The 15,984-nt window shown below is 36.8% G+C and overlaps 1 protein-coding gene across 1 annotated transcript in view; it reads left to right on the top strand.

Moving 5' to 3' along the window:
• Nucleotides 1–7,760, top strand: part of LOC149528280 (butanoate--CoA ligase AAE1-like) — a 101,211-nt gene extending 93,451 nt beyond the window's left edge. Inside the window, exon 3 of the mRNA XM_089809247.1 lies at nucleotides 6,054–7,760. Within this exon, the coding sequence (XP_089665373.1) occupies nucleotides 6,054–7,517 (1,464 nt within the window). The 3' untranslated portion in view covers nucleotides 7,518–7,760. The remainder of the gene's footprint in view (nucleotides 1–6,053) is intronic.
• Nucleotides 7,761–15,984: the final 8,224 nt, after the last annotated feature.

Here is a 15,984-nt window from a genome sequence, read left to right as displayed (position 1 = left end):
TCCCGACAGTAATCAAGTTTACTCCGGACTTCGGGCACTTAGCATCGTCATGATCGCCCGGTCTACACCATCGGCATAGTAACTTCGGTATGTTTGCCGTTGTGCACTCTCGGGCAAAGTAACCCCACAGATTGCATGTGCAGCATTGAACAATTGGCTGACCATTGGCATCATATTGAATTCGACTCCTTCCGCCATTATTGTTGTTGCCGGTATTGTTGTTGTTGCTGTTGTTGTTGTTTTGACCGCGCCGGTTGTTTCTGTATCCGCCCGATGTGGCACCTTTCGTACTAGTGTTCCCGCTTCCTCCTGACGCAGACGCTTCCTGCATGAGGAACACTTGCTGTGGTGTTCTTGATTTCAGGTTGAAAGGACATTCCTTTACCGAGTGTCCTAGAATCTGGCAGATCTCACAAAATTGCTCTTTCAGGAAGGATCCCTTCATATGGTCTTCTTTCTTGCACTCCGTGCACCATAGGTCATTGCCCTTAGTCTCCTTGTTCATGTTCTTGAACTCCTTCATCATCCGAATCATGTCCTTCTGGAGGGCACAGACCTTCTTGTTGCTTCCCTCGTCATCACTGCTATCTTCTCCTGAAGATGCATTGTCATCTGAATTGGACGGGTTTTTGTTGTTGTTCTTCTTTGTCTTCTAGTCACTTTCGAGGTTCATTGCCCGATTGTACGCTTCAATGTATGTTGATGGTGGCACAATCTTCATCTTTTTCTGCAGCTTGGGGTGAAGGCCTTCAATGAACCATCTTTTTTGGAGCCCATCTACCGGCTTATTCTCCATTTTACTGATTAAGTCTTTCAACCTCCTAGCGAAGACCCATATTGTTTCATTCTTTCCTTGCTTAGTATTGAATATCTCCGCTATAATCTCATTATTGTCTCGCAATAGTTGAAATTCCGCAATAAATTCCTTCTTAATATTATCCCAATTGTTTAACTTTTGTGGATCTGTCTTAGTAAACCAATCAATCGCAACACCCCATAGAGTAGTGGAAAATTGTCAGATCCATTCGTTTGTATCTGTTATGCCATTAGCCCTCCAGATCGTTTCACATGTTTTATAATGTCGAATTGGATCGGCGGCTCCTTCACCATCAAATTTAGGCAACTTTTCTTTTAGACTTGCCATTATCACTGTATGTTGAGGGTTTTGTTGTGTACCTGGGCTGTTCTAAACACCTGCACTGTTCTGAGCTCCCGCGCTATTTTGAACACTTGCGCGGTTTTGCACACCCGCACTGTTCTGCACACCCGCGCTATCTTGAACACCCGTGCTGTTTTGAACACCTGCACTGTTCTGCACACCCGCGCTGTTGTCGGCTTCCGCGCTATTTTTAACACCCGTGCTGTTTTCGACTTCTGTGCTGTTTGGTGAAGAAGAGGTTTCATCAACCGAAGTTGTTCGTTCCAGAAGTATAGCTCGGACGAAGAGGTCCCTCCATGCTCGTGCTCCTTCGGCACTTCGAGCCATGCGAGTCGATCTCCTTCTCTCAGGGTTCTCTTCCCGTTGCGTATGCAAGTTCAGAAACTCCTCCCTCACTTCTTCCACCAAATCAAGCCGTTGTCGAGTCTCCTTCAACAATCCTTCCGCATTCTTGTTTCCGTTGGCAATCTTCTAGAATCTCCTTTGGCGCTCTGTCTGCTGACCCAGAATTAAATTTTCCTGCCCAACGCGTATGTCATCTTTTTCCTTCAGCTTATTCTTATCTTTGTTCAACTGATTCGGCATTTAATTCATATCCGCTTGCCTACATACCAGGTCCATCGGGCAACGGTGCCAAATGCTACCGTACAGGGTAAAGAAATCAACGCACATACAATAGATATGAATAGCAAAACTTCTTATTATTATTCGCATATGCCAAACAGTACATTATGCTTGAATGATAAGATGAATACAATGCTTCCCGAAGGGGTTATAAATACTTTCCGAAGAACTTTCCCGAAGGAGTCTGTCAGCCACATACAACATGTCGCTACATAACAAAAACCTTTCCGAAGGGACCCGTCAGCTACATAACAAGAACCTTTCGAAGGGACCCGTCAGTTGATACACAATTTCCTTTCCGAAGGGACCCGTCGACTGATACACAATTTCTACCGACGACAAGAAAGAGTAGTAATAGATGGATAGTTGTATGGTGATATTAGTGGATGTTTGATAGGAATCCATAAACTAGGCGATTAGCATCCTATCGGCTTGTTAGGAAGCCTTGCATGGTAATCTAGTTTTTTTTCCTTGAATCATTGCATCTATGGAGGTAGAGCCACTGGTAAGCTTTCATCAGATTTGATCCCTGTCCATCTGCTAATCTTTCCATCCATAGGAGTAGAAGTAAAACAGCAAGTAGTTCAGTAGTTGGAGTTCATTCAAGAAGAAAGTTAGAAAGTTAGAAGCATTGCTGGTGGACATACCCTCCAACATCGTCATCAACATCATTTGGCGCTAATATACATTGCAAAGCTAGATTCATCAACATCACAACAAAAGTCCAAGTTATCTTTGAATGAATAACGTAAGCCCGCCTACGTGATTAACCAGAAAATCACATTAATATAATTGAGTTAGTATTCACAAGTTTAAGGAACCTTGGAGTTTTCTCATGTTCTTCATGAGTATTTACTTTTCAAGAGAGGGTTGAGTGTTTGCTATTCCATATCAAGTATTCAATTGCTATATGTTATGTAGTGGTACAAATTGACATCAACATTATGCAAAAACTTTTGAAGAAGACATTCAAGGAAGAGTTTGTGCCAAAGTAGAAGAATACTGAGATTGGCACTTGCACAAGCTATTAACCATTCTTTTTCTCTATTGTCATTATGTTTCCTACTATTTGTAATAATACTTTGCTTGTCATATATGCAAATAAGAAACCGTTTCACTTATCTTCTAGTCCCCACGATGCTACCCCAAAAATGATGGCATCATAGCCGTAGGCATCCATGTCGGGGAACGATATTTCAGCCATCATTGAATCATGTTGTGTTGTAGAGCTTTATCCAACCACCTTTAAAATCATGGAAAATTTATCCAATTACATTTTGGCTTCCTTGTCAACTAGGTGGAATATAATTAATTATCCTATTGGCGGGATCCAAGTTGACTCCCTGATTGAGGCAAGGTTCCATGGTTTAGAGGGATTGTCGATAAAACAAATTAACATTTGATTAAAAGGAAGTATAGTTATCGCAAGAGTGGGTGTGAGGAAAATAGGTAGTATTATTGATAATAATAATAATCGATAATCCATTGAACTTTCAAGGAATATAAAGGTTGGTATGATAATCTACGTAAACATTTACATACACCCTTAATATTTTAACTCATGTTACATGCTAATATACACATGATTAATCATGGACGAGCATCATGCCCATACTCAATCACTTGCATATTGACGTCCATTGTTATAGGTAAATAAGTATTATGGATGTATATAATCATTTACCTAGATTAATGTACACATATAAATTGAAAGTTTGAGGTCAGCTAGAATTGAGGATATCTAAGAGTTTATGATAACAATTTAGAGTGTCCCAAGCAAGTTATTCAATCGAGTATAAGTTAGTTTGATACCATCCTTACAACTGAGATAGTTAGTTTGATACCATCCTTACAACTGAGATACATTGGACAACACTTCCTTAAGACCCCTAGCCTATTAGGTTTCTCTATTCATAGGTTAGTTAGCCTTACCAATTTTTTGAAGACCTTGTCCTCTTTGTTCATACCTCATCCCTCTTTCCTGAAGATACCTTTCCCCTCTTGCTCTAAGAACTCTGGCTATCCTCCCTACAAACTTTCCCCTCTTGCTTTGGGAACTCTGGTTATCCTCCCTACAAACTGCACAGTTGACCAATTTTCAAAAAATTGAAAACATCATGGATTTTTTTTGAAAATTTCAGCATTTGATCTTCATGATCTGCATAGTTTGTAGTCGAAAACAACAAAACATTTGGGAAAAAATCACTACATTTTCGTGAATGTGGAAAAAAAAATGTTTTGACTTTGTTTTGTCTTTAGTGCATTTTGTGTGGAGATTAGCCTATCCCCTTGTCAAATGACAATAGTCAATCTGTTATCATATTATGATAAATTAATAAACATACATAGTGCAAATTATTAATTAAATCTATTAGGCTTCATTAACCATAAACGCTATCTTAACATCAAACGGAATTCATTATTAAACATCATTTCAAATAAGAATATTCTAAAATCATGAATTAAGTCATGCAGGACTCATCTAGGGCATGATTTCATGAAACCATTATTTTATTTTTTGCAAAAGTGGGAAGTATTTTATTAATATAAATAAACTGGTTCAATGGTTCATTAAACCTAATTGACTTAAAATAAAACCAAATACTGCTTAGGACAACCTGTGGAGCCACTGTTTAGTCTAAATAAAACCATTTACGGTACATTTTGCAAAACCTCTGTTTAATGTAAAGGCGAAAACCATTTAGGGCACAGTTTACAAGACTACTATTTATTTTGAAGTTTGAGCCCTTAAACCATTGAGGGTGCAATGTATGAAATCACTGTTTAATGTAGAGCATCCCAGAGGGGTTTGGCAGTTTGGCATCCTGGAGGGGTTCGGCAGCTTGGCAAACCATTTTTATTTAAAAAAAGCTGTCCTTGCATTGTTTTCCTGTTACATGCAAAATATATGTAGAATTAATTCCAGTGAATCCTTGGCAGACTAGAGTAATTTTATACTGTAGGCTATGCCAAAAGTTGGAGTTCAGTTGGTGCAACATTATATGATGCGCAAGATGTTCTAACCATCTGGGTTTTCCAAAGCATTGGCTTTTATATGGATTGCTGAATGAGTGCATGGTGCTTGTGATACCCATGTAGAACCTCATTATGTATGGGAATATTGTATGGCTAAACTATTCAGTTGTTTAACTTGTGATTCCAGATGCAAAGAAGACAACGTTGGACAAGTACGAGTTAATGGTTTAAAATTAACAAACCAGGAGGATTTGGACATGCCAAAATCAATATGCTAAAAGATTCAGCCATTCTAAATGTCTTTGGATTGCAAATGACGGATTGTCTCTCTTCTTTTTTCTTGGTGTGATCCATAGTCAACATGTGTTTTTCATTGCACTACTAATAAACATAGATTTATTTTTCTTCTATGTTGTTCCAAAGCTCTATGCTATTGAGCAACACTTAAACTTCTCTAAGTGACCCTTTTATGAAGTTAAAGAGGTGAAACCAAACCTTGCACTGAACCGCTATTATATGCAGTTACAATACTGCAATATCAGGTAAGTCATGAAAATGAAATAACCATTGATAGAAACAAAACTGTGACTTGGCTGTTGCACAATTCCTACAGCATGAAGAGGAATGGCTGTGGTATACAGACTCATTTCAGTAGCTGTTTTATTAAGTGTAACTTTTTAATAGGAACCCAATATTTAGTAAAATGCCACTTTAGCTATCTCCCTTAACCTGTGATTGCACTAGCAGTAAACCTGCATTTTTAGGTAATAGCATGGAAGCATTCTTAAAAGTTGTTCATCTGAACTGAATCTGATTATTTTCATGATTGAATTTTGGATCATGGCTAAGTCACATGCTCTGAAAAGGGTACTTGCTGAAACTCAGAATCTTGACAAGTCAATCCATATTGGGTTGTTGTGAATTCCTGGTTAGTTGGGCATATATGTCCTTAACTATTTCATAGAGTCCTGCAATTTGGCAGATATAGTGTATATGCTGCTTCACATGAATTAAACTGATTAGATGATATTCCTTGTATATGCTAGTATCCTTTTAGTAGGACATGCAAACTAATGGATTTTCTTTAGAAGTGCAAATCATAGATAACCATGATACACTTGTTTTTTTATAATTTAAGATTTGGTACTCTTTCAAAAGATGCAGAGATTCTAAATATAAATATGAATATATCTTTCTCTAGAGGAATAGCAAATATTTTGATTTGAGTGGAGATGTAAAACATATACAGTGATCTGCATGTCAACTGATTTTTAACTCTCATTTATGTTTTCAGGTTGCTGTAGTGGCTCCCAATATTCCAGCAATGTATGAACTGCAATTCGGAGTACCAATGGCAGGGGCAGTGCTTTGTTGCTTAAATGTTCGTCATGACGCACGCACAATGTCTGTGCTTCTGAGACACTCTGAGGCAAAAGTCATTTTTGTAGATTTCCAGTTCTTAGAAGTTGTTCATGAGGCTTTGATTCTATTATCACAATATAAAAATGCAAAGGTTCCCATTCTGGTACTGATTCCTGAACTGAATAGTAGACAAAATACCCAAAATGCAGATCCTGCTTGCTTAACTTATGAAAACCTTCTGAGCAATGAAGACAGAAACTTTAAAATAAGGTGGCCTGAAGATGAATGGGATTCCATTGCACTAAATTACACATCTGGTACTACGTCCAGTCCAAAGGGAGTCATCTATAGTCACAGAGGTGCTTATCTCAATGCTCTTGCCTCTGTTTTGTTATGCGAAATGATGACATTGCCTGTATATCTCTGGACAGTCCCAATGTTCCATTGCAATGGCTGGTCATTTGCATGGGCCACAGCTGCACAGGGTGGCACAAATGTATGCCTAAGAAATGTAACGGCAAGTGCAATATTTGATGCCATTACAGAGCACAATGTCACCCACATGAGTGGTGCACCCACAGTCTTAGGCATAATTGCAAATGCCCAACCTCATGAAAGAAAGCCTGTTCCCCATATTGTGCAGATAGTAACCGGTGGTGCCCCACCAGCGGCAGCAGTTCTGTCGACCATGAGTAAGCTTGGTTTCCATATGATTCATTCATATGGCCTCACTGAAACATATGGCCCCTCATCTGTCTGTGCATGGAAACCACAGTGGAACTCTCTGCCAGAAGAACAGCAGGCCAAGTTGAAGGCTAGACAGGGTGTCCCACACCTTGGGCTGTGGGGTATTAATGTTAAGAATCCAGAAACAATGGAAAGTGTTTATGCCGATGGGAAAACAATTGGGGAGGTCATGATCAAGGGTAATACTGTCATGAAGGGGTACTTGAATGATGAAGCTGGCACTAAGGCTGCTTTAAACGGGGGATGGTTTAGGACTGGCGATTTAGGGGTCATGCATCCTGATGGGTATATTGAGCTCAAAGACCGGTCAAAGGATATAATTATCTCAGGGGGTGAAAATGTTAGTACTATTGAGGTTGAATCGATTCTATACAATCATCCAGAGATACTTGAGGCTGCTGTTGTGGGGCGCCCAGATGAGTATTGGGGAGAAACACCTTGTGCCTTTGTGAAGCTTAAGGGACCTAAGCAGGTTACTGCAGAAAGTATCATTGCTTTCTGCCGTGAAAGACTGCCACATTTTATGGCTCCAAAGACTGTGATATTTCAGGATCTGCCTAAGTCTTCGACAGGGAAAGTTCTTAAGGTTGAACTTAAGCAGAAGGCAAAGGCTCTGGGGAGCATCACAAAGCAACAGAGCAAACTCTAAAGACTAAATATGATCGTTCTAAACTTCTATGTATCTGATGCAAACTCTTGACCTGTCATATTGATATATTTGTATATCATGTCAGCCCATTGTTTCCTTTGGTACATGTCTGGACTCTGAATTGTGGAATTCTCATTTCACGTAAAGGCCCAGTGGAGGGGACTTTTTAATTTGTTTAGTTTGGACAGAAAAACTATATTAAAACAGAAATTGATCCCAGATCAAAGCATTTACCAGTTTTCATTGTCTGTGCCTTCCATAGAGAGATGCAATTCACAGTTTCATAACACAAGATACTGGGGAGCAGGGGAGGGGTGGTGGAGGGGGGCATTTAGAGACAACTATTAGAGTATGCTTATATGTTTTAAAATGTAGCATAATTTTCTAAATTTTTTTAGTCTCTACCAACAGAACTACTTTTAAGAGAAAAAATTAGGGAGAAAGCTAAGATTACTGAGTTTCATCTATTCTTAATTTCTTTTGAATCACTGGAATAAATGTTCCAACTTCCAACAACGCATCCCAGTCTCTTGTTTCCCTCTAGGGTCCCCGTACTATTTTCCCTATTCAATTATTGTTTCTAGGGTTTTGTGGATTCTTGTAGTCATCCCTTCCCTATTCACATATCTGATTCCTGTCATTTTCAAGATCGGTTTTGCCATTTTGGAATTTGCAGACAGCAACATCAGCAGAAACTCATAAGAGAAGCCAAAAGAGTCTTTTTATACAGGAGCATTTAATATCTATGCAGAATCCAGTTAATATTTTTGCTAAAAAACCTAATGTAATCCAATATTTGAAGGCACTTTGTGCACTGTACCCCTAGAAATCTCTTTAATTTTCTCTCTCAGCGTCAAACCATAACCAATAAAAACATGTATTTTACAACATCAATATCATGCTGCATTTTACATTATTTAGATTGTAGACAAGTGAAAAGTTTTAAGCAAGCTTACTCCTGAGAGTACCTCTACTTGCAGAAGTGTCATTATTTGCTACATTGAATGTTACATTCTTATGAGCCTGATTGGTGCAACTGCTCCTTTGCATTATTATCATTTCTAACTTGGTAGTCTGGTGGAAGGTTAATTCTGAAACTTTTTTGGCAGGCACTGCAGAGGAATATTTTGAACCTTTGCAGTTATAGGTTTCCATGGAAATAACATTCTTCCTTAATTCTACGAGTTTCTATATATTGATTTTATGTTTCAGAGGAAGAGTCTAATTTACCGCGCACCTAACAAATAGCAGAAAATTTCAGCTCTAAGCAAAGTCACCACTAGGGGAGAAGACCTAGTAGGTGTGTGTTTTAATAGTTATGATAGCACTTGTTGATTTAAAGCCTAATATTTTTGACAATATTGCACCCGTATTTATGAAGTCAAAGTCATTATTGATAACGACTACCAATAATTGAATGACATTTGGAGCACACCAATAAAACACATTGGTCTTGTATTTTATTTGGGTCTATCTGGACACCTTGGCAAATTCTGATGTGGCTTCATATCTAATGATATGAATGAGGGACTCCCAAGTGGTAAGTATTTGGGTGTAATTTGAATTTTTCATGTAAGATTTTTAAAAAAACTGAAAGGTGTTGGGTCGTCTCCCTTAGATGATGGATAAATATATAGTCCTGTAATGTTGCCGATGGCAATATGGCCTGTATGAAACTATGAGTCTCACTGTATGGCAAGAACACTCTCCTAGTTCTGTGTAATAATCCCTCTATATGGCACAATGTTCTTTTCTGCATGGCACCACTCAGCCCTTACTCATATAGTTGGGCTCGTACGACACTAGGCACACCGCATGTCTTCCCTAGTCCACCCTTGTAGGAAAGCACTTTAAGTTCTCACAATTGTATTGTGGAAACAATTCCTACCATCTACACCAAATTCTGTTCAATCAACTAGTCTTGTTGTGACCTAATCACACATGCCTCATTGCAAATGGAGGCACCCTTTTTTTGTTCTTTGTCTTGTCCTTTTGGCTTTAGTGCTTGGTAGTTTTGGGCTCAATCCCGTGATGTTCTCCTGTATTGAATGAGAAATGGCTAAATGGCCAAGTCTGTAAAAGTGTTGTCCACCTTGCTCCTAGAATGGAAACTATTTATTTTCTAGAGAATTGAATGTCTTGACATGCTATTTTCTAAAATTTCTATTTTAGTATGTCTATTTTGAGTGAGTTTCATTGGCTCTCAAATTGACCTTATTTTGACTTTAGAACAACTTAGTGTTTTTAACTTCTCTATTTTTAGTAAGTCTATTTTTAATAAATTTCACTACCTCCTGCATTGACATTATTTTAACTTTGGGACAACTTACTATTTTAAGAAAGTCTTAATTTTCACAGGTGTATTTTGGCAACAAGTGAGCTCTCAAGTGAGCTCTAGTTGATAAAGAGACAAAAGGGTATCTATATCTATATCTAAAAGAGTGAGCAAGGAAGATAGTCAATCAAAAATTGGTGAAGTCTTGAAACTCCCTTGAAATATCCAGTAGTAGAAAGACTTGGAAAAATCAGAAGAAAAGTGACGGTCTTGGAAAGTTTCTCCTTCATGGAAGAAAATAATGGAAATCTTGGAAAAAATGAAATATCTTAGAAAATTTCATTTTTTTTGGACAAACTAGAAATCTTGAAAGTAGTGAAAAATCTTGGAAAAGCTTGAAATTGTCGAAAAAATGAAAATTTTTGGAAAAATAATCTTGGAAAATCTAGAAATCCCTGAAAAACATGGTTGTGTTGGAAACTTTCTCCATATTGAAGAAAATAGGCTAAGCACCTGAAAACTTCTTCTTTATAGAAAGATTGAAAATGACTTAGTGTTGGCAAATTTCTCTTTCACAGAAAGATGGAAAATGACTCAAGCGTTAGAAAATTTCTCCTTCGTGGAAGGGAGGTGGCTAAGAGTTGAAATTCTTCTTCGTGGAAAGACGGAAAAATGGCTACCTATTAGAAAATCTCTCCTTCGTGGAAGAAAAATGGCCATGTGTTTAAATTTTTGTAAAAATGATTGAGTGTTGGAATATTTTCCATTCGTGGAAAGATAAAAAAAAAATTGCTCAAGTTATGGAGAATTTCTCATTCATTGAAGAGAAAATGGCCAAGTGTTGAAAAATCTCCCCCTCATGAAAAGATGAAAAATCGTTGTGTTGGAAAATTTCTCCTTCGTCAAAGAAATTGCAAGAAATAGATAAATTTTGGATGAGTGTGGAAATTCTCTCCCAAATCTCAAAATTTACCCTCTTCAAGTGTGCACCCATGGGTTGAGAAATGATTGATGAGGATAAACAAAAAAAAAAAAAGAATTCTTAAAAATTATAAGAAAAGGTGTAACAAAGTGATTTTAGAGCATGTGTGTGTGTGTGTGTGAGAGAGAGAGAGAGAGAGAGAGAGAGAGAGAGAGAGAGATTGGAGGAAAAAAAACAAACAAATGAATAAATATTTCTTTTTGTGTTTCTTGCATAGTTTGTATATTGATTATTTCTATTTTGCAAGAGGAAAAGTTCTAATTCTAGAAATTCAAGAAAGATACCCAAGCCTTAATTCTAGTGTTGACCTTAAAGGCAATCTAGTATTGTCAGTTAGTGCAAAACACTTGGTCATCTACAAAGTAGAATTATTTGCTCACCACTATGATCAAGCAATTTTATACATGCTAAGTAATGTTATGTAAAGAAGGGGATTTATATATCAGTTGTTGTTGAACAATAGTTACTGTCGAGCAATCCAAGTGTTCGCAAGTACTCCAGTGATTGCCAAGTTGTTCAAGATAATATGAGCCAAGTGATACAAAGGTTGAATAGTTCAATGAGAGCCGAGCAAAATAGTTGAAGCCAAGTAAAGTTGATGCTAAGGGACAACATGAAAAATTAGTTTGTGCTAAGCGTCAGTAAGCTATTAGAATCGAGTAACACAATTTTGTATAAATGTTTGGAATGACACAAACATTGATTTAAACCATATTTGTCAAGCTGAAAGCATGTTCTAGAGATCAAGGAGACAATTACGTGTGTAATTAAGGATCATTAATCCCTATGTGAGGTGATTAGCCAAGCATAAAATTTGAAGGACTAAATAAACGAGGAAAATGATGAATCTAGATCATCGATCATGATCTAAAGCTTCACCAATCATCTATTTAAGGAGGGTTTAAAACCTAAGTCATATTGGTTGTGAGTTAGAATTTGGATGCAAAGCTGAAGTGAATTTAGTGGAGTAAAGTTTTAAGGTGAAATTAGGTGATCGAGCAGTGCAGAGAGCAGCTATTGAAGATCTATCACAGAGAGGTGATATCAAATTGGAAAGAGGTGATCTGTTATCAACATTTAGGATGCATACCAAAAGATCAAGGTATTAACTCATTTTAACATATGTTTCAAGGTAAATCTCTTAACCAGAGTGGTCTTAACAAACTTGTGTAAATCTCCTAACACAGTGCTTACTTTATTGTGTAGTTAAAATCCTTTCATTAGGGTAGACTAAATAAGTTTTGTAAGCTCTTAATAGGGAAAATCCCTCACATGGTAGAACATCATAAGTGATCAAATCTTCACTTTATTGCTACAGTAGTGAAGATTTTGTGGGTGTCATCCCCACTACAGTTTTATCTTCACCTTGGAGTGTTTCTACATTACCAAATCTTTGTGTTATGTCTTGATTCATTGCTTATATGTTTTATTCATGTTATGAGATGTTAGATTTGAAATTACATTACAGTGAATGTTTGGTTAAATGATATAATGTTAAGTTGAGATATGGGTTTATGGTGAAGATATCAAATATGGTTTATGTTTTGAGTTGTTAAAAGTTTTAAAGATGTTGATTCACTGCCTCCCCCCCCTTTCAACATCTTACTTTCCATATTACATTTCCAAGAATTGGTATCAGAGCACAGTTCTCTAAGAAAAAGTCTAAGCACTTGAGAGACAAAGATCTTGGAGATGGAGGCCTACATGTTGGGAAAGGTTATTGAGAATTAGAAGATTGATTTGCAACTTGCATTTGAGACAGTCAAGGTTGCAAATGAGGAACTAAAGAAATCCCTAAAGAGAAGGAAGGAGATGACAATTCAAGAAAATGACACCCAATACAGAGAAGAAACCATTGAGGACCTATGTGATGAAGGTAGACCTAGTGAAACTGTTGTAGTAATAACATATCTATTGGAGAAGAATAACGTACTGAATGAAGAAGTAAGAGCTCTGAAAATAGAACATGAAATACAATTAGTAAGGCTACGTGAAATGATAGAACAAAATAAAAAGGTTGAAGAAGATAAGGTAATGGTTGAAGAAGACAAAAGGTAGATGGGTAGAAGTCTTGATGAAAGGATCAATAAGGTACAAATATTGACTCATAATGAATTTGACATAGTCAATCAATTACTAAGTGCCAATCATGAGATTTCTAGGAAGGTGGAAGAAATTGCAAATACAAGATCTAAGAACAATCAACTAAAAGTTGAGAAAGAGATCATGGAAAGAATTAATAGAACTAAAGAGGCAATGAGACAACATGATGAACAATTGAGAGTACAAAGGAGACCACATGACACTACAAGACTAGGTTATATTGAGTTCATATCATCTGCCGAGTAAGGAGAGGCATCTAAGCATGGAGAACAAAGGAATGCTAAGAACAAGAAGTCTACATGCTCTCACTATGAAAAACCAGGTCATACAACAAACAATTGTAGGAGAAAAAATGGTAAGTCAAATCCTAAACCTAAATTCAATGGAAATTGTTTCAATTGTAACAAGCATGGACATCAAGCACATGAAGGCAGATCAAAGACTAGTAAGACACAAGCTACATCTAGATTTGGAGGCTATTGTCACACATGTTAGAAGTATGGTCATAAGGCACAAGATTGTAGATCTAAAGAAAATAACATTTGGACACCTAAAGGTCAAGGCAAAGCACCTAGGAAAGGAAATATCATAAATTGGGATTACAATACTTGGGTCAATTATCAATTATGTGGAAAGTATGGACACATTGCAGAAAATTGTGCAAGGATACATATTATAGGAAGATCAAGAAATTGGAAGAACTTTGGACCAGTATGTTTCAATTGTCAGAAGGTCGGTCACCTAAGGAGGGACTGTATGAACTGAGTATCAACACTTAATGTTGAAGTGAATAATGGCAAAGCAAAGGTCATTACTGAAGAATCAAGAAGCCAGATGAATCAAACCTAGAAAAATAAAACTAAATAAGTCAACAGTTCAAATGGTGAAATTGTGATCACCTAATCCAATAGATTAGGTGATTCTCCCCCCTCAAACTAAGCAAAGAGGTATGTATGGAACTAAATTTCAAATTGCTAGATCATACAATAGTTCCTAAGATTGTTTGGATAAAGGTCCAATTTAACATGATAGTAGATGCATAAGGACAATTGTGAGATTTGAAATTGGTAATGTATTTTAGCATTGAGTTAAAAATCTGGTGTTGACTGAGTGTCAGTTTTGGAGTCCTAAAGAGACCGAGCAAAGTATTAGTTATGATTGAGTTGTGGTATTGATCAAGTAAAGGGAAGTTTGGAAGTGTGATAATCAAGTTTTATAGAGATGGCTAAGACAGTTGTATTTCACCCACTACATGTATGGAGCATTGATGAGACCTTAAATTTAAATTTTTGTACCATATAGTGAATTTTGTAACTCATTTTACACACCTTGTATTCAAGTTTCCATGGAGTGAATTGAGCTAAAGAATTTCCTGAGCATTTGAAAAAATTTGAGTTCAATTTTAGTGTGTGCCTTCAACTACAAAAGTGAGTTGTGAGTGGATTGGTGAAGCCAAGCTTTGCAGAAATGTTTGTTCAAACCCTAGATTGATACAATGGCAGCAAATTCGTCAAAAACCAAAGAAGATGGATTTACAGGTTAGTAATGCACAATTAGTTAGGAATGATGCATGCCCCCCACCAAAATTTCGAACATATCCTAAAATCGCAAAGAAGGGTGATTGTTTGGGTGCCTTATCATCGACCCCACCTAGAGTGATCATGATTCACGACGTGAGATCATACTATATGTGCAAGATAGGTGAAGTGGAAGATTTTGAATTAAGAGCCACATATGACAAGTTATGTGGGAATGGTCAACTGAAGGAAGAAAATAAGATCATGGCCAAGAAAGGGTTGACTCATGTCCTAAATTTCCTAAGAAATTTCAAAATGGAATGGATCAAAGTAGTTTTGAGCCATGGTTGGAGAATGGATCAATTAAGATAACTAAGAAAATTGTTAATCCTATTACAAACTACTCTATTACATGTAGGGATAAGACTATTCACTGCCAAGGAAGATATGCTATTGAAGCGAACACATTGGCAAAGCGGAACAACAGAGGAATAAAGATATCCACCTTTGAGATGCAAAAATTGAATTTGTTGTCAAAGTCATTGCCCACAAATTCTATCAGTCAAGCTGACCTAGCAATCTACCATGTGTTGTAGTGGATTTGGGATGGAAAATTTTCAAAAAGAGTCAAAGTTGTGACCTAATGGAGCTCCAACTTACTCAACTTGTAGAGAATTTGAAAATTATACGAAAAGCAAAGAACAATTTATGTAAGTTTGGTTACATTTTCTTTTATGTTCAAAATACGTTTTCCACCGTTGGTAATGTAGTCTAGGATAAGACAAGGCCTGCTACCTAGCAGATCAATGAGGGTCCATTTGGTTCATGGAAGATGACAAGAATTGGCTTTTTCAAAATTTGGATTTGAATTTTTTTGCATTTGTTTCAAAATTAACAAAATGGAGTTAGAATACCAAACTTCCAATTTTGTCTCAAAACCAGGTTTTCTGACTTCCTACTAGCAAGTAGGAATTGAAAATCAAAACCTGGTTATGTTTTTGAGGAGTGTAAAAATAATGGATTGGACTATTTTTGAAGTCTGCATTTAATTCCAAGTTTACACATAAAAATGTGTCTTCACACACATCTTCTGAGTGAACAAACAGTTCAATTAAAATCCCAAAAATAGGAATGAAGATTTGCAAAACCTTGATTTGGCAAAACCAAGATCTATAGAAATTTTGATTTCTACAATTTTATGAACCAAATAGACCTTGAATTCATTAGTCAAATTGGTGATAACTTTGACACTATCATGGATGGTAATTTTGAGGAAATTTAAGAGGAAAATGAAGAATAGGTATAGGATACCACAATCCCTAGTAGACTAATACTATGCTGATATATGCTTCTTAGTAGACACTGATTATACCTTTGCACAAGTAGTTATGTGTAGGGTTGCATTGTTGAGACCTCTACCTTATGAGGTTAACATTGATGAAGTGACTATAGCAATCACAACATTGTTAGTAGAAGAGGTTGACAAGAATGTTGAGCCATTTGGAAAATATGAAATAACTAAGGTGAAAATAATTGTTCAAATCAATGCACCTAAGATGATGAAGAAGAGGCAAGCTATGATTGAAAACT

Source organism: Cupressus sempervirens, chromosome 11 (genome assembly GCF_028749045.1).
Source record: "Cupressus sempervirens isolate cs-2001-9-10 chromosome 11, ASM2874904v1, whole genome shotgun sequence".
Lineage (NCBI taxonomy): Eukaryota > Viridiplantae > Streptophyta > Pinopsida > Cupressales > Cupressaceae > Cupressus > Cupressus sempervirens.
The sequence above is the reverse complement of the archived record's forward strand: the minus strand, read 5'-3'. Positions and strand labels throughout refer to the sequence as shown.